The 20,245-nt window shown below is 34.1% G+C and overlaps 2 protein-coding genes across 3 annotated transcripts in view; one reads left to right on the top strand and one right to left on the bottom strand.

The window, feature by feature from the left end:
- LOC123704008 (neuropeptide IMFamide) overlaps positions 1 to 11,247 on the bottom strand; it is a 48,421-nt gene extending 37,174 nt beyond the window's left edge. The window contains exon 1 of one of the 2 annotated variants that reach the window (XM_045652243.1): positions 10,671 to 11,247. The gene's annotated coding sequence lies outside the window, so the exon portion shown is untranslated. Of the gene's footprint in view, positions 1 to 9,407; positions 9,433 to 10,670 lie in introns of those variants that run through there. The other variant, XM_045652244.1, reaches the window with a different exon arrangement.
- Positions 1 to 18,412, top strand: part of LOC123704012 (transcription factor CP2) — a 31,819-nt gene extending 13,407 nt beyond the window's left edge. The window contains exons 7-19 of the mRNA XM_045652250.1: positions 812 to 956; positions 1,830 to 1,931; positions 2,988 to 3,095; positions 3,382 to 3,516; positions 4,139 to 4,258; positions 5,100 to 5,170; positions 12,539 to 12,597; positions 13,614 to 13,659; positions 14,881 to 14,971; positions 16,284 to 16,399; positions 16,902 to 16,976; positions 17,463 to 17,646; positions 18,051 to 18,412. Of these exons, the coding sequence (XP_045508206.1) occupies positions 812 to 956; positions 1,830 to 1,931; positions 2,988 to 3,095; positions 3,382 to 3,516; positions 4,139 to 4,258; positions 5,100 to 5,170; positions 12,539 to 12,597; positions 13,614 to 13,659; positions 14,881 to 14,971; positions 16,284 to 16,399; positions 16,902 to 16,976; positions 17,463 to 17,646; positions 18,051 to 18,197 (1,399 nt within the window). The 3' untranslated portion in view covers positions 18,198 to 18,412. The remainder of the gene's footprint in view (positions 1 to 811; positions 957 to 1,829; positions 1,932 to 2,987; positions 3,096 to 3,381; positions 3,517 to 4,138; positions 4,259 to 5,099; positions 5,171 to 12,538; positions 12,598 to 13,613; positions 13,660 to 14,880; positions 14,972 to 16,283; positions 16,400 to 16,901; positions 16,977 to 17,462; positions 17,647 to 18,050) is intronic.
- Positions 18,413 to 20,245: the final 1,833 nt, after the last annotated feature.

Raw genomic sequence — 20,245 nt, 5'->3', positions numbered from 1 at the left:
AAAATATCCCAGTACTGTAATTCTATCTAATACTAGCTGTTCCCCGCGGTTTCACCCGCATTTCTCCGCTCCTGTTGGTCTTAGCGTGATGATATATAGCCTATAATAGCCTTCCTCGATAAATGGGCTATCTAACACCGAAAGAATTTTTCAAATCGGACCAGTAGTTCCCGAGATTAGCGCGTTCAAACAAATAAACAAACTCTTCAGCTTTATAATATTAGTATAGATTCATTGAAATTAACACCTTATTTCGTGGCAGTAATGTTCAAATTCTATTGTAACGCGTATGAGAAAACTGCCTAATACACGCATAGGCAGAGTTTAGCATCGGACCCGTAGTTCCCGAGATTAGCGCGTTCAAACAAACACCTAAAAAATAGCGTGTGTGCCGTGCGCACGTGTCAGAAGTGAAACTTCTTTGGCAAGATTCAGAGATACCAAAGTCGCCTTATTCCACGACGTAACGGTATTGTCATGACGCGACCTTGAAATTTTACTCTCAACGCGCCTAAAGTTTCACTTCAAAAACTGTTCAGCTATATAATATTACACGAATAAAAAAGAGTGTGTGTACTTATGTACACGCGTTAGAAGTTATACTTCTTTGGCGTATGGGAAAAAATACTAGAATATACAACTTGAACATAGTTACATACCACCTAGAACTAACTTCATGCTGTTAAATTTAGGTGTCGGTGTGCGCGCGCATCGTAAAAATTCACTCTCATCATTTTTCTCCATCGCGCCAAAAGAAGTATAACTTCTAAAGTATAACTTCAATAACATATTGTATGTTTGTTTGTCACAGATTTCAATATGTGCTAGCGGCCGCTACATCTATAGCGACAAAACAAAATGAAGAAACATTGACATATTTGAATCAAGGACAGCCTTATGAGATAAAATTGAAGAAATTGGGCGATCTCTCGCACTCCAAGGGGAAGATATTGAAGGTGAGTTTTTAATTTTATTTATATTGTTTATTTTCAATTACAGTAGACTTATGTATAAAATCTGTAAGATTCGCTATAAATGTGCTGTCTAGTTAAAAATGAATATTATGATACCCTATTTGAAATAGAGTAATATTTTTTCTATAAAACTTTTTTTTTTAATTCGTTTATTCTCGATTTTATGATTTTCGAATGTTTCTCGTTTCTAGTTAGCAAAAATACTTAAAATCGATTAAGTACAGAATTACGTGATATTCTTCAGACGAGAAAATTAATTGCTTACGCTTATTGTATTATCAGAATCTATATTCAAATCTATCTTAAAATCAAATAAACGATTTTTATTTTATTTATTTATTTTTTTTTTATATTTGGTATTTCATCAATTATTAATATCTAAATATAGTTTTGGGATATACCGATAATATAATGAAATAATTGTATTTTAGGCTGGTTGCAGAGCTTGACCGACCGTCAGTGCGTACGTCAGTCGCGCTTGTCATATGTATGGAAATTCATAAAACCGTTCATAGCTAGACCGACCATACGCACGCGTATTGTCATGCGCATTAGTGTCATAGTCATACACATTGTTGATGCGTATCGTCAGGACCGACGGTACGCACTGACGGTCGGTCAAGCTCTGCAACCAGCCTTAAGGTCCTTATAACATTACAATAAAAATAAATAAATAAAATAAAAAAGCCTTTTATTTCCACACACTTTGGATGGTTTTACAATATTAATTTGTGTTAGTTACAATTTGGAAAAAATTTAAATAAAATTTTAAAAAATTTAAATTTATATTTGACAGTTATACAATAAAAAATGTTAAATTTTATCGGTTTTCATTTAATACGAATTATTCAACAGAGTGTTATAAAAATATGTTTCCACGAGCGTCGGTTACAATACATGGAGAGGGAACAGATAGCGCAGTGGCACGCGCAGCGACCCGGCGAGAGAATAATTGAGGTAATCATGTTTATACCCGTGGTTTTGCTCGCTTTGTATAAAACCTATGATATATAAAAAAGCTAGATACGTTACCCGCTCTCTATTTTGGCAAGAAAAAACTCAGCTAAGTGCCCGAGTTTCACTTAGTCACGCACCATTCAGCGTCGTGGCTGGACGTTCTTTTTGTATTTAAATCGGCAGTTGTTATTACGAAGTACATGAGTGAGACATGTATTATGTCTCGTGCGTGAGAGTGAAAGAGAGAACAACTGTATTGGTGATAATGCGTTAGTAAGTAGGTATGTATTAATTACGCTGTTTTTTAGTGCAATGATGTTGGCGTATGCCGCGTCTACTAGTATAATAGGTCATTGTATAAAACTGTATTTTTTATATGCCAAAATATACCTCGATAATCGTGCTATGTGTTAAAAAAAACTGCATCAAAATTTGTTGCGTAGTTATAAAGATATAAGTACATAGAGGGAACAGATAGCGCAGTGGCACGCGCAGCATCCCAGAGAGAGGATAATCTGACCGGTTTATAGCCGGATTTTCCTGCGATTTATTTTAAATTCAATTGTTTGGTGCACCAAATTACAATAAAATCGATACGATAGAAAATAACCCCAAAGATACCTATAATCTTTCACTCGTTCGATTCCCGGACGTAGACGGGAACATGGAAAACATTTAAATGCTGTTTCTCCAACTCAAAAATATATTTATACAATTAGACTTCTTCTTAAAGCACTTTTGAATCGTCATGTCATAGTTTTATAATTTACCACCGATTGGGAAAGAAGTTTCTACAAGCAATATGTACATAATATATCGTGATAATTCAATGAAAAAACAAAGAAATTTTTCCAATCTGTGATAATATTCTATCTCTAGTATTTTAAATAATATAAGATGTAATTTCTTATAATAATGTATTTTCTAGGGCCTATTTTTTTATTCTTACTGTATTGTAAAATTTTCTATCTCTAATATTTTAAGTAATGTCCTTTCTAGGGCCTTTTTTTCTTACTGCACACTAATAGAATGAATATTATAACATTTCCCTCACAGGTAGACGTACCGCTATCGTACGGAGTGACTCGCGTCGAACAACCGGCGGCTCTAAACGCACTGCACGTGTATTGGGACCCCACTAAAGATGTCGGCGTTTATATAAAGGTAAGATAAAGAAAGAAGATTGAATGATTGTGTTAACTATGTAATATGATAAAGAAGAAATATTTGTGTTTTCACACATTATACTACTGGACCGATTTAAGTTGTAAAAAAAAATATTTATCGTGAATACAGTTAAATTGTACGCTAAAACTATAATACATATGTATATGAATGACAATAACATTTAATATTATATGAACATATTAATCATTTGTTAATTTTGTTATTATTTTTTGTTCAGTTGCATCTATATAATTGATATGTATATCCTTATGTTTTACACCAGGTGAACTGTATTTCCACGGAGTTCACAGCGAAGAAACATGGCGGTGAAAAAGGCGTACCTTTTCGTATACAAGTAGAAACATATCTAGCGAGCGAGGAGTTAATTCGCTTGCATGCAGCCGCTTGCCAGATTAAAGTGAGTTTTTTTGTTATTTTTTGTGATTTTTTTGAGATTTTTACTTATTAGCAATCCGCTCTGACTTCGCTCGAGCGTACTACTATCTTTGTTAGATTGAAGAATATATTTTTTATATTTTTTGTTGTTTTTTTCTTACTATATATAATATAACAACGATAAGATACATATAAACCTGTCTCTTTGATAGATTTTATAAATAGATTTTAATTGAAAACTCAGGAAATAAACCTATAAATTACATAAATATAAATATTATACATCATAGGAATGAAATTCTTTACCTTACATATTTTCTTACGTCTCCCTTTTTTCATATTATTTATACTAATTAATTCAAAGTTTTCATTCATTCAGGGAAAAAATAAATCCATACTAATATTATAAATGCGAAAGTAACTCTGTCTGTCTGTCTGTCTGTTACTCAATCACGCCTAAACTATTGAACCAATTTGCATGAAATTTGGTATGGAGATATTTTGATACCCGAGAAAGGACATAGGCTACCTTTTATTGCGAAATATGTACCACGGGCGAAGCCGGTGCGGACCACTAGTATACAATAAACTTAATTTTTTTATACGAAAAATTGTAAAAAAATGTGTATTTTTTTTGTCACCAGGTGTTCAAATTAAAAGGCGCAGATAGGAAGCACAAGCAAGACAGAGAGAAGGTCATGAGACGACCGCCGGCCGATTTGGACAAATACCAACCCGGGTGTGAAGCCACTGTGCTAACTACGGTAAGTTTTAGGAAATATTGAACGATAAACCTTAACAATAAAACAAGTGATAACTGCGTTAAAAACAACCGACTTCAAACTTGCACTTGCAACATTTACAAATACAGACAAAAATGCTCATAAAATAAAAACTACTGGGCCTATCCGAATAAATTTTTTATGGGACCAATTCGACACCATCCCGCATCGAACAAAAAAAATCACGTAAATCGGTTCAGAAACCTCGGAGTAATCGTTGTACATACATTAAAAAAAAAAACATACCGGCCGAATTGATAACCTCCTCCTTTTTTTTGAAGTCGGTTAATAAAATTTTAAATCATAACATTTATAATTTGTAACTAGATTCTTGTAAATAAATGTAATTTGAATTTCCATTCAAAAAGGACGGTGAGTGATAAAATAATTATCAAAACCCGTTTACCCATTCTAAAGTTTTGAGGAAATAAACAAAAAAAAATATACGTCGGCACGTCGCTTTTTTCAGTCGATCGAAAAAATCAAAATTTGTTTTATGTTTTATTCATTTTTATTTTTGTTTTTGAAGTGAAACTTCTTAAGTCGCTTTGAGAGTAAAATTTCAAGTTCCCGTCATGGCAATACAGTCACGCTATGGAGTAAGGCGAATATTTTGGTATCTTTGAATCTTATCAAAGAAGTTTCACTTCTGACACGTGTGCTCGGCACACACGCTCTTTTTTATTATACTTTATTATGCATACATTATAAAAGAATGGTGTTGATGTAGCTCAATTGGCGGTCTTATCACTAAGCGGAGATCTCTGCCAGGCAACCTTAGTAATATTGCTACATATTGTAATATTAATATTTTTGTCACCAGCTATCGAGTGACGCTTTGATGCCACCGCCATCGCTGGTGACCACTTCACCACCTTATTCGCCAGAAATGTGGTAAGTTTATATAATTTTAAAAATTAAACCATGTGCGTACAATAAAAAATAATCACGTTCAAAAATAGTCTGAAGCAAAACTCTGCCTATACCTATATTAGGGCAGAGTTTTCTTTTGAGTAATATAATGGATTTTGAACATAATTGTCAAGGAATAAGGTGTTAATTTGAATGAATGTTTTGTACAACGCCGCTCGGACATTTGTAACGAAGTTTTTAATAGCCCTGTATACATGGTAAAAATTAGTTTAGCAATGTAAAATCATCATTATATTGTGCAGTTGCTACTTCCTGTTAAAAAATGTGTGCGTGTACTAGTGTACACACGTAAGAAGTGAAACTTCTTTATGACCTTATTTTTCAGACAGTAATTTACTATATGTCTAATTAATTTTTCAGACAGTAATTTACTATATGTATAATACGTCGAATCATGCGTGGTAGGGATAAGACAAAGATGGCGCGTAACGGAAAAATGTCACACGTAACGAAAAAATGTTACACTAAATTTTTTTCCAACCCCGATAAAGAAGTTTCACTTCAAAAATATTCTGGCAACACTATTACAAAGTTGATAACAAAGTTGTCGCCCGAGGAAGCGACAACATTGAAAAGTTTCTAGCAACATTGTTGATCAACTGTTGCCCAACAAATGTGTAGCAATAAACATCATTGTGTGTATCAAATGAATTGATGAAATGATGAGATGCAGTCAGCAATCTAAAAATAACAAGAAAAATTCACCAAATTGTCATCAAAATTCCCAACAATAATTTACTCATTATTAAATGAGTTACCAGCCGTGATATTTCACAATTCATTCATGTAATGTGACATGACAATATGATATTCAAAATGGCCGCGGTCAAATAGAATCACATACGAAAATAGAGTGGTAAATTGCATCAATTGAACGACACTTGAGACGGTAATTTATGCGGAGCACAAATGATGTATGGAATGTTCTAGAGGTTACGATTCGAACGGTTTTGACGTTTAACGATTCGAATTTTGAATTATAAATAGCTTTGAAGCAGAGACATTAGAGTATGGTGGGTGAAAGTTGGGCGGAGGGAAAATGGAATATATTTGAATAGGGTTTCGATTTTCGTGCGAATGACTATTTGAACACCGAATTATAATTTTGTAAACATGGTGTTGAAAGATTCTGGCGATTAAATACTAGTCAAATACTACTACTACTCAAATATTTTAAGTTTTATATCAGTTGACCAATAAAATAAAATAATTAATGAACCTCACATCATGCTATAACTCCGATCTATGTCCTTAATGTCCTAATGCGTGGAAATTCTAATAAGAAATTCATATAACTATATTCTACAACGTACAATGCTCGTCATGGGAATCAAGCCTGCAGCCACGCGTTTCATTTTGTTCTAAACCACTAGTGCAGAGTACGCAAGCTTTCTTATTTTTATTTGTGTCTTCTTGGGACCGTGCGTGACCGTTTTTCTACAAAAAATATCGGTCCAGTATAAATTTTGCCTAAAACGCATTACTCGAGTAGTATACGATATATTAGTGTACATTTACTGTAGAAAATGCATTAAAATTAACATCAATTTTGTCAGATTCTCGTACTATATTCATAGCACAAACATAGAATAACAATAGTTGTCACCGAGTAGTTCATACTGGTCTCTCAACTTGTTAATTACCAGTTTTAACTTTTAACTGTGCGTTAATTTAAATAAACTACTTTAACGACACCGTTAATTGTATACCAAGCTTCTACTAGCGTTGAAAATTATGCATTTAGCCGTAATACATTTCTCGGTTATGGTTTGTTATAAAATAATAAAATTATTTTTATTTCTCCTTCTTTATTTTAAATAAATTTTCGTTTTCAACTTGAAATAACCAATTTACAGAATAATCAAATCGATTAAAAGGTAATCGATGAATTTTTAGCCCGTAGACAAAAACCGGTAATTATCGATTAAACACATCACATCCCTGGCATAATTTTAAAAATAGAACAACGATAATTGCGTAGTGGGTTTCAGCGTAATTGCATTAAAGAGGCCCTAGGGAATTAACATACGGATGTGAACTCAATTGATACTTTATAAATACAGCTACAGCGTTATAGAACGGTTTGTTTGTTTACAATTATACACAAGGCCGTTCATTAAATACTACTCTACTTACCTACGTATATTTTGATGAAATTGATTCGATAGACTTTTTTACATGTAAACACTATTGTATTTGTATTATGAATATAATAATATAATGCGAATAATAAAATGCGAATTAAATGTAGATTTGCATATATAAATATAACATGACAACACAATTTCGTTAAATTCTAAAATAAAGTGTGTGGTAATACGGTGTTATACATCTAATAAATATAATTTATAAGTACGTAAAAAAAGAACTTAATTTATTTCAACTCTTTATTATATTGTTAAATTTTTATTTTTTGTTAATTTTGCTATATATGTATAAGTAATTAAAATATAAAAAAGCCATATTTAATGATGTTATACCTTGTTTTAAGGTTTATAAAAATAATAGTCAGTGACTTGATGTTTAAAGTTATTCTTCCAAATCCCAAGTTCTGATATAAAGGATGTTTTACATCAAATTCAATAGTCATTTGAATAATGGAGATTGAAATAAAAATTTCCGCTGTTATGTTTACGACAAAATGTAGGCAGTGTGGTTGCATAAAAATATCGAGATGTTTAACCTAATTTTTTTTCCTGCTTTACTGGGGAGTGGGGACGTCATTTTTGTTGTTTTTTTTTCTCTCATTAGTTCGAAAATCCCAAGTACAATTCATTGTGAAAACAATTAATAAGTCTCCATATTGAGTATAGGCTGTTTATTAGTGCATCAGATCATTCCTCTTTTATTCGTCGCTACTCAATATGTTATAGTTTTTGTCTCAAGCGTCTCTAAAAATGATTGTCCTGTACTTATATTTCGTTGCCTGTACTTATTTTTCCTTTCAAAAATTGATTAACAAGTAGTATAAGTTTTTTGTCGGCCATAACCTGCCCCATTTAGCTATCCCCATTTACACACAATCGAGTTGTTATCTTCGCATCAGATTTGCACAGCAGATGAACTCGTATCGCCCCCGTTTGTAACGCGCGCTATATTTAGCCCGCATCCGCCGGTGTTGGCAACTAAACCCGTTTAAAGGGGTAATAGCTGGTGGTATTGTTGAAACTGCCAATTGCAATACGTTTGTGTCGGTTGCAACATTTTATTGCGGCTTTTGCTAATGACTATAGAATTGTTAGGCACTGATTTTGATGGCGTTGCATACTTGTTGAGGCTGCTAGTTTTTTGTTGATAATACATACGATATTCACGTGGTTTAAATGTATTTATTAGATGCAGACGTGGTGTGTCCAACTTTTTGGTTATATAAGGATAGCTATCGGCCAAAGGAATAATTTAAACTCGAATAGGCTGAGTGAACCAAACTTGCTTTATTCTGATTAAATATTTACATGAAATTTTAGCTACGTCCAAGTTTATCTGTGAATTGAGTTACGGCTGTCTGTGGGCAGGTTTCATGTTCATTTAAAGGATATTTTAATGTAAATATTACTAAAGGATAAGCAAGATAAAATACGCATATAACTCAATATCTTCATATGGGATCGTACGGGATTTTGCTATCTGATATTGATTGATTCTGCCAGTATGAAGTATACAATTTATGTTAACTATTGTAAGCCTGGTTTTGTCGCTTGCAAATTTGTAAAGGTTTTTCTTCACTTTGAACGTTAAGGCAGCAAAACAATGTACCATGTGTGGCATAATTGTTGTATTGTGTGCAATAAGATACAATTTTGAAAATGTCGAAAATATAGTTCTTCTTTAATGTATCTTGACTCTAGATCAAGGTTAGGAATAATTTCTTCGACAAAAAATGGGTGCGCGTGACATTGATTTCGATGTAGATTTATTTCATTTGCCAGGGTTCTGAGCAGAGTACCAGTTACCACGTGCATTGAATAGCTAATGTAATACCCGCTATGTAAGACTCGACCATGGAAATATTATACGGTTTCCACAAGAGCATTGACTTTATTATGACTAGGGTCTTTCTAATATAATATCTGAAACGTTTACGGATAAGTTTATAAGTATAGAGTGTGGTATCGTTATGAATAAATGTCAGATGTTAGAAATGGTGACCTTATGGTGCCAGTAATGCGGCTAGGAACTCTTACATTAGAAAACTCACCCAAGTTATTTCTTGTCTTCTATGTAACTAAGCTTCGTTCTGAATATTTTTTAAATATTAAAATTTTATTACATTTTGAACAACAAAAGTTATCATAAAAAACCAACCTTGAATTTAGCGAAAATAAGTAAATTCTAGAGTCTAGTCGTGCCAATTCTTTATCTAAGTTTGAAGATCTATTAAATTGTGAACACGTATACGCAAGATACGTATAAAGATTACACACGATGTTTTTCACAGCACCTTAGCTATGTTTGCTGGTACATTTCCACTAATCCAATTGACGTCGGATTGAACCGACTAAAACCGTGAACACGGCTAACACCCTTATCCATCGTTAATTTGTATTGTAGTTGACACAAATCGAATTGGTAACAAGCCGTCATTGCAATAATTATCACCTGTCAAAGACAAATTAATACCAAACAAAACCAGATTTGTGTAAATAATTAATTTATTATGTACGACAATTGGTAGAACTTGTTACATTAATGTAATTTTTCTGTAATAAGCACTTTACTTGATATTCTCTCATAAATTAGGTGTAAGGTTGTTCATAAATGAGCGCACGATATATTTAAGGATTTTTAGTGGAGAGTATTTAAAAAAGTAATTAGAATCTTTATTGAAATGCTATTACCATTTAAGATAAGTCAGTTACGTTTTTGCAATAGGTACATATAAACATTAAACACCTAAATTTACCACATTTGCGCCCAATTTTAAGTGGCCTAGACTAGAAGTAGTACCTTCATATTTCCAATACTAAAACAACATTATCTTCATAATCAATGTTCTACATAATTGTAGCATATGTTTGAGCATGATGAATGGGCGCCCCATTTTATTATAGTTGAATTACATGTTTTACACGTAATTCATCTTTTAAGTACATATTGTATTGTATAAAAACTTCATACCAATCTTATCTAATGCAATTTATTATTATCCAAGAGATTTAAGTGACTCAACAGTCCGCTACGATGTAAGAATGACGGTTACAGTAGTTTACAATGTTGTCGGAGGTCATGCCTCAAAGTTTGTTACGCAGTACACTACAGAAGTGATTTACAGTGATACTAACCCGTTGGCAAGTAGTAACCGGTAACGTCAATTTTAATACAAAAACTAGTTCATGTCGGTTACCAACAAATTGGTTCTCAATTGGCCGAAAGTGCATGACGGCGATCATTACGTACAATTTGTATCCGGTCCTTTGCCGATTCGTCTGTACAATTTTAAGAAGCGGTATCAAGCACTTACATCTTAAAATAATAATCAATTATCTGTGTATTTTCTATTAGTTAAATATGATTCATCGAAACGACAGTGAAACCGAATCGATAAAATGCAACACAGTTCCTCACTAGTCGCGTGACGTTCAATGCACTAACAAAAGCCGGCCGCGGCCTCCGCGAACCGATTCGAACCGGTTTTGATCCAATCGACTAGCGCGCCTCACTCGCGGCCAATCAGCGCCCATGCTATTCAGTCGTTCTCGTTCCGTCATATGTCACGTACTCCTTTGTTTTTATTTCCCGATATTTCTCTGCACAATCGCAAGCTTTCGAAAACTTGCATCGAAGCAATTAGATAATTGTAACAGTGTATTTTGTCGTAATATCGCTACGCGAAGTGACATTCAGTGCGAGGCGGTCGTTGAATAATGTTGGACAAGTGAAAAATCGGTGGTGTACTTTTGTTCAGTGTTCGTACCGTATAGGATAACCAATGGTTGTTGAAGTGGTGAGCGGTCCAGCTATGGTGGTATCTAGCGGCGCAGCATATCGCATCGGTTCCGGCGCGTTTATCTTCTTCAATTTGACCAGACAGGACTACAGCTGACGAGTATTATGCTCGTTTTCGAGCAAAGACTTAGTGCCAGGCATGTGAGCCGGGGGGTAGTGCTCCGCGCGCGGCTTGTTCACGGCGTCGAAGCGAGGGGCTGGCGCATGAAGTTCTCGCTGCTCAAGGCTGAGGTAGAAGTCGAGGCCGAGCCCGAAACGTACATCGAGATCGCGAGACGTCTGAAGGCGGCCAACATAAGCGTTAGACCGTCCCGACTGCGCTTACCGTAAATATCCAGTTTTTACTGAATTTTTGTTGATGTTTTACGTCGTTGTGGCTTTGATTTGTTGCGAAACGATCAAATTGAATAAACACAGATGTTTTGAGTTCACAACACAAACACATTGAACGTATAATTTAAGAATAGACGATGATAACATGTATGATGTACTCACATAGGATGTATTGAATTGTGGAGCCATAGTGATCGGGGTCACTATAATTAGTAGCTAAGTGGATGATTATAGTCTATAGGTACCTTGGACAGCTTCATATGCATTCAATTCAAAAATATAGTCTATGAGGAAACTGTTTAAATTACTAGCTTACTAAACGGCACAACATTGGTAACTTATTTAATATCACAAAATGGTTTATTTCTTACTAGCTAGGAAACTGTAGTTTCACCCGTGGCCATGGTCATACTATGAATTTATATCACATCATATAGCTTTACTCAATAAGATTATAGAACACAAAAATAAGTTTTCTCATAGATTAACTCATTCATACAGACACACATTATACATTAAAACATTTAAAGTATTTATTAAGATTTTAGCACATTAAAATATGTTTGCCACCATGAAGATTTTAGTAGAATGTAGTATAGGTTTCAACTTTCGACTAAAGATTTTTTATCAAAAGACTAGTTTTAACACAAAAAACATCCTATGATTAATAATATAATATAATTTTGGAAAAATACAATCTTTGTTTCTTAAAAATACTCAAAAACAACTGATCAGATCTGTATTAAATTTGTACACAGATAGATTATAGTCTGTTTTAGCATATAGGATATACTTTGATAACATTTGAATGCTTCAAAATGATACATTTTTAATGAAAAAAGCCGATCACTCAACGGCATTCGAACCCGCGTCTTTTACCATGCCGCGGCGACGCCTGACCACACAGCTACCCATGATCCCACCTGAACAATTTCTATGCTTTAAAAATTTCTAAGGCTATTAATTATTACGCAGGTACCATACAAGTAAATCCACAGGCTACAGCTAGTGCTTTAAATGCAGCATCTAATAAATGATATTTTGTTTCAGCACCGCACCAAAAGTGACTAGCCCGGTGCTAGTCAATAAGCCTGCGTTGTCACAACCATGTAAGTATATTATATCTTCTCTATTATATATTATACTAGCAACCCGCATAATATATATACTAAAACCTTCCTCGAGAATCACTCTATAGTCTATCTAATAAAAAAACAGCATCATAATATGTTGCGTAGTTTTAAGCATAAAAAGGGATAACTATAGGGACAGAGAAAGCGACTTTGTTTCATACTATGTAGTGATAAAATTCTCGTATATGAATAAAATTCTCGTGTCACAATGTTAGTTACCATACTCCTCCGAAACGGCTGGACCGATTCACAGGAATTTTTGTATGCCTTTTCGGTAGATCTGAGAATCGGCCAACATCTATTTTTTACCCCTAAGTGATAAGAGTATGACAGAACATTTGCAGGGACAGCTAGTACATATAACAGAAAAAGGATATTTTTTAACATTTATGAGTTTTCATCACCATTTTATCAAGAATGGCTGAACAGATTTTGGTGTGATAAAAAAAATATTTGAGGTCACTTTTTGTTTGTTTTTCTATATTTAAACAAGAAACTAAATTTAGTACAACAATTGGATAATATTTAATGCTTTTAATTTGTAAGGTGATGAATGTTAGTTTTAATGAATAAGGTGACTTTTACATTTTTTAAATTTAAGTTATATTTCCTTATTCTAAGACGCTTTTATTAGATTCATCTGTAAGGGTTCATTTACACTCGATTTTGTCGCAGTTTTAACATACTAATTTCATCCAAACTTTGTACACTTATCTATACTAATATTATAAAGCTGAAGAGTTTGTTTGTTTGTTTGAACGCGCTAATCTTGGGAACTACTGGTCCCATTTGAAAAATTCTTTCGGTGTTAGATAGCCCATTTATCGAGGAAGGCTATATATCATCACGCTAAGACCAACAGGAGCGGAGCAATGCGGATGAAATCGCGGGGAACAGCTAGTCAAGGATGTATAAAAAGAAAAATTTCACGAATTTATCTTACTTGAATAATTGTTTTTTATTTTTTTTATTGTATTTTATTTTTATTACAGCTCTCATCACATCAACCAACCGGATGAAACCTCTATACTGCCAAGAGTGAGTATAAAGAACTCTTCTTTGTATGGTTTTTAAGCATCAAACGTTTTTTTATAGAGGTAGCGCGCACGAGCAACTTTGTCTCCGCAACTATTTTGTCTCTCCCATCAACTCTATGGGCTAGTAAGAAAGTGCGCGCACGTAGCGACGCAACTCCCCATAGAGTTGATGGGAGAGACTAAATAGTTGCGGAGACAAAAGTTGCTCTTGTGCGCTAGCTCTTAGGGGTACCTTTGTGATATTTTTCTATCGAGTAAAATAAGTTGTATTATTTTTTCAATACACTATCTAGCTAGTATATCTCCTGAAGAATATAATATATTTGTCTGAGATTTTTTATTGCAGTTAATCATATACTTTAAAGCATTATAAAAATCGCCTTTAGCTCTTCCAGTCCCCTTAAGTACTTCTTTGCTTGTCATGGTCGGCTTCCTACTTGCTATTATTAACACTGTGTGATAAGATATTTACGAAATGATAACAATAACAAAAAATGTGTAACCTGAATAGATAAGGAGTTGTTTTGTTTAAGTTTTATAGGAAGTGTTTTATGCCTAAAAATATGGGATGATAATGGCTCAAACATTCTTATTATTAGAACAAATCTATGATTAAAATCTAAAAAAAGATTCTCCGTTTTGTGTATTGTTTGTTTGAATTTTATAACTTTTCCATCTATACTAATATAATATTATAAAGAGGAAAAAGGTTTGTAATTATGTATGTATGGTTTTCACACAAACTACTGAACCGATTTCAAAAATTCTTTCACCATTAGAAAGCTACATCTTCACTGAGCAACATAGGCTAGGTTTTATCCAGGAAATCCCACGGGAACGGGAACTGTGCGGGTTTTTCTTTGAAAACGCGAGCGAAGCCGCAGGCGGAAAGCTAGTAAACAATAAATGGCTTATTATTAAAATTGCTGTGTTATAAGCTATTAAACAATCTTTTAATTAATCCTAAGTTCTGCATCACATCACAGAGTACTAAATAGTAATTCTATGATCTTAAACACGTTTCTATCTGAATTTTTCAAAAAATGTTTGAAGTGAAACTTCTTGCGCGTTGAGAGTACAATTTCAAGGTCGCGTTATGGCGATACCGTCAGTTTTGGTATCTTTGAATCTTGTCAAAGAAGTTTCACTTCTGACACACGCTCTTTTTTGTAGGTATTTGTTTATTTATTAGGTATTTTATTTATTTATTTTTTCGTCACAGTGGTGGTGAGGTAAAGGTAGCGGCGCCGGCTTGCCACTCGCCCGACGCCATTTTGCCAGATTTGCCAAACGCACCGGAAGATGCTGACAAGGTTTGTTGTTTCATACATACATATAGTCGAACATACATAATAAATAATAAAAATAATAAGCTATATTTAATTCCATACATTACAGTTTAGTTTTTTTTTCTCATTTCACTCACACGCACACTCACATACACATACTTTTATATATGTACCTGTAGGAAAAAAATTTATATTAATTTTATTTTTTATTTTTTATTTTTTTTTTTGATTAGGAAGCAAATAATATGTAAACAACACATTATTTTCGGTTCAGTTTCATCGAGTTGCGTGTTAAAAACGTTTATATAGGTCACCGACTTCGTTATTGAGATGTAAATATCTTTTCTATTTTTAACTTTATACTAATCTTGTGTACCTATTAAAAGACTAATTTGTTAACCGACTTCAAAAAAAGGAGGAGGTTATCAATTCGGCCGGTATTTGTTTTTTTTTATGTATGTACACCGATTACTCCGAGGTTTCTGAACCGATTTACGTGACTTTTTTTTGGTTCGATGCGGGATGGTGTGGTGATGGTGTCCCATAAAAATTTTATTCGGATAGGCCCAGTAGTTTTTATTTTATGAGCATTTTTTTCTGTATTTGTAAATGTTGCTAGTGCAAGTTTGAAGTCGGTTGTTTTTAACGCAGTTATTTGTATTTATATTATACTAGCTTTCCGACCGCGGCTTCGCCCGCGTTTTCAAAGAAAGCCCCGTTCCCGTAGGATTTTCGGGATAAAACCTATCCTATGTCCTTTCTCGGGTATCAAAATATATCTATACCAAATTTCATGCAAATTGGTTCAGTAGTTAAGGCGTGATTGGGTAACAGACAGACAGAGTTACTTTCGCATTTATAATATTAGATACTAGATTTCCGCCCGCGGCTTCGCCCGCGTTTGCAAAGGAAAACCCGCATAGTTCCCGTTCCCGTGGGATTTCCGGGATAAAAACTATCCTATGTGTTAATCCAAGTTACCCTCTATATGTGTGTTAAATTTCATTGTAATCGGTTCAGTAGTTTTTACGTGAAAGAGTAACAAACATCCATACATCCATACAAACTTTCGCCTTTAAAATATATATTAGATATTAGATTAGTATGGATTTACAGTTTATCTACAAAAAACATGATATATATATATTTATATACTAGTGGTCCGCCCCGGCTTCGCCCGTGGTACCTACATGTTTAAACTATCCTATCTCTCAAGTTGGATCGAACTGCACATGGTGTGCGAATTTTATTATAATCGGTTGAGTGGTTTAGGAGTCCATTGAGGACAAACATTGTGACACGAGATTTATATATATTAAGATGTATTATCTTGCAGAACAACGGTCTGTGCAAGGACGCATCGTCGTCTGACACGCAGGCGTGGCTCGCGCGGCACCGCTTCGCTCAGCACGCGGCCACGTTTGCCAACTTCTCCGGTGCCGATTTGTTGAGGTATTTATTATATTATTATGTTTATTTATTGTGATTGTGCAAATTATTTTCGTCGGTCCCTTTATTTTTATGTTTGTTTCAATCGTCTTCATCATCAATCTCTCTTCTTCTAAATGTCTTCTAATGTGTTGATAATTTATGTGTTCTTTAATGTCATATCATAATTTATTCACATCAATTTTAATAAGGACTGCTCCTTATTATTTATTGATTCCTCTGCTGCTATTTTTCAGTCACTTTTTCAGCGCTGACTTGCTGATTTAACGTTCATTATCACCTTCATTTTCATAATCATCAACACTGTCATCATTGAAATGTCTGACATTTTCTTATAGTAACTTTTCAAGCACTTGTTATTCTTATATCTTTCTTCATCATCATCATCATCATGTTTTATCGTCATCACCATTATAAACTATAAAAGCATTTATGGAGATAGATGAAGACAGTGATATTATTATTTTATGAAATTTTCTATATATGATTTCATTTTCTCTTACAGATTGTCCCGAGATGATATAATACAGATCTGCGGATTGGCGGACGGCATTCGTCTGTACAACGCTTTGCATGCCAAGTGAGTAAATACATAATATTATGCACTTGCAAATTATACTTCATGTGGAAACTGCTCATTGGATTTAATAGTTCTTTATACGCTATTTTTTAACCTGCGCATATTTTTTTTCTAAGAAATGTATTTGCCTAGAAAATGTATATTTTGTACACCCCTGACTGATAAATAATCCGCCGATTTTTGCCACCTGCACGTTTGCTCACTTTTGAGATTGTTGTCAACACATTGCACGCATAAGCGGAGCGGTATATATGCCGCTGCGTGAAACTAGGGATGTAAACATTCACTATAAGAAAAAATCCAATAAAGCTTTCTTAAGTTGTTTAATTATCTGTAACGTAATTATAGTTCATACAAAATTATAAGTTCCATTGAGAATAGCGTATCACATGCGGGACATCCGATAATATGTTTCGTCTCTAAACGATAAACTTATACAACCAACCTATAATTGTAACTTTCTAATTGATAATGTCTCATGTACAGGCGCATCGAGCCACGCCTCACTGTGTACGTGTGCGCAGGCGGTACCGGTACAGGTACAGGTGCAACAGGTACAGGTGCAACAGGTACAGGTACAGGTGGCGTGTACAGCGCTCTGTACCTGCACGCGTGCCGTGCGGCCGAACTGCTGGCGAAACTGCGCGCACTGCCACATGCCGCCGCTAAGGTATACAGACAGATATACATATTGTTAGACGTAACTTTTGATTTAATATTTTTATGGATGAATAGTTGTCAATGTTGCTGTCACTATTTCCTGTTAGAACATGCTTAGCTGTTGAATACTATAAAATTCTGCCTTCCTTTGAATCGTGGCGCATTCATACGAATAGTGCCTAGGGGCTCGGACGTTGTTTATACGACGTTTGACCCAACTACCCTCACTTTGCTAATAGTCACTTGTGATATGTTATCAACTGGCTACATTAATTAAGCAGTTGTGAAAAATCGAAGTACAATCTTATCCCAAACCAAATACCGTATATTCATGGTATTAAAAAGCAGTTATTTCAACACTATTTTTTATATTGTAATGATTTACTCATATATATAAATGTTTTATTTTTGCAGGATTGTGACACGGTCCTGGTATCCGGGCCGAACGGGGCCAGAGTTCGTCTGACGGACGAACTAGTTCGACACTTGCCAGACAGTTCGACGTACCGGCTCGAACTTATCGAAGATAACGCTCTGTTGCTTAGCCCTACTGGTAATTAGTGCTATCAGTCGGGTGTAATTGGCCGGGAATTGTTCAGCCGTTGTGGATATGTGGGAGGAGGTTTTTTTTGGGAGATTTTTTAATTGATGATTAATGGAGATTTCTTAAGTTTGACATCTACCAGACAGTTCGAAACCTATCAAACAGTTCGACACTTGCCAGACAGCTTGAGACTTGCCAGACAGTTCGACGTACCGGCTCGAACTTATCGAAGATAACGCTCTGTTGCTTAGGCCTACTAGTAATTAATGTAGTGGGGTGGAATTGGTCGGGAATGGTTTAGCCGTTTATGCGGTAGGTGGAGGAATGTAGGAGTTTGTGAATAATAAAGCGTGTTAAACGCATCAGAATTTGTTCTTTCAATGTTGATATACCAGAATCATGTAAAATAACAATGTATGATCGATTTTTGTTGATTTGAAATTGTAAAATTCGTCAAATTTAAGACAAATATTGAAATGCGAATTATAAAATGAGAATGAGAGTAGAGGTTTTGGAACTTGTGTCATTACGTAACATTATAGTGATAAAAATATCAGTATCTGTTTTGTATTTAAGTGATAGAAATATCACTTACACTATTAAGACAGAATATCACTAATAGTGATAATTTATCTAAATCACTTACCTAATACTCGAGAGATACTTGACTTTAAGTTACTAAGTGATAAGGTGTCTTTGAGTTATACTCAAGTTAAGTATGGTTTGAGTTGAGTTCAGAACTCAAAGTTGAGTATAGTTTCATTGGACACATTTTACAAATGGAAGTGACCTTAAATATGTGCCTTGCAGTATATAACTCAGCAAAAAATCTAAATTTTTATCATCACTGAATAAATGACCATAAAATTTGTTTTATCTGTATAAAAATATCGGAAAGTTATTTTGTCTGAGTATTGATGATCATAATGATTTTAAGACAAGCCAAATATTTCTAATATTGTGATCAGATAGATAATTTTATTTTAATATACAAAAATAGGTGTTATTTTATTTAAAATTCTAAATGAGTGAAAATCTTTTAGAGTTAGCGCGCAAGAGCAACTTTTGTCTTGGCAACTATAGTCTCTCCCATCAACTGTATGAGGAGTTGCGTCGCTACGTGCGCGCACTTTCTTACTAGCCCATAGAGTTGAATATGAAGCCAAAATAGTTGCGGAGACAAAAGTTGCTCTTGCGCGCTAGCTCTTAATTTGATGGACTCGTTAGAGACAAAATATTATGTAAGTACAAGGCGAAATAGTGATTGTTTTAAGATAGTGTCAATTTTATTATTAGCCTTTTTATATTAATCCCAGATATGTTACTTTTTCTATACTAACGTTCATCTCATTTTCATACAACTAATGTTAATTAAGAAATATTGTTTAAAAAGAAAAATGTAGTAGATGAAGTTTGCGGACCAATGTCATGTCTTCAAATGTAGTTTTAGATTTAAACTCGGCTTTGACCGAATTATGATTTCCTACGGAATATTTTACGTGTGTTTTTAAGACATCGTCTATTGAAATGGTGAAACGAATGTTTATTGAAAGCAGGTTAATTGATAAGTATAAAACTTTAGTTTATTAGATTTATCTGCAATATGAGTGCAATTTTCTTTTATTTGCATATATTTTTATGAATTTATACGCCCTAGGCGTTGTTGTTTAGTTTTTAATGTTAATAATTATAAGTGGTTTCGTAATTCCCGATAGTGCTATCTCTTTCTTACAAATTGGTTTACTCTTTGTTAGAGTGAGAGAGAACGGTGTGGTATCTATCTCGCTCTAACATTGGAAACTTGTATGTGACAGAAAGATATAGAAGATAGCGGATTATGAAACCAACAGGTAGGTTTATTGTGTCAAAGAATTTAGGATAAAAACGCTTACGCTTTGTTTCCTTTAGTGTTTTAAGTATTGACGTACAATAAACAACTAGAATCATAATGTTCAACAATTGTCTGAAAACTCTGCCCACGCGTGTTAGGCAGAGTTTTATAATGAGCGATACAATCGACTTTGATCATTACTGCCACGAAATAAAGTGGTAATTTCTGTGAATC

The sequence above is a fragment of the Colias croceus genome, chromosome 28 (assembly GCF_905220415.1).
Source record: "Colias croceus chromosome 28, ilColCroc2.1".
NCBI lineage: Eukaryota > Metazoa > Arthropoda > Insecta > Lepidoptera > Pieridae > Colias > Colias croceus.
Note: the sequence above shows the minus strand (reverse complement) of the source record. Positions and strands in the feature narration are given on the sequence as shown.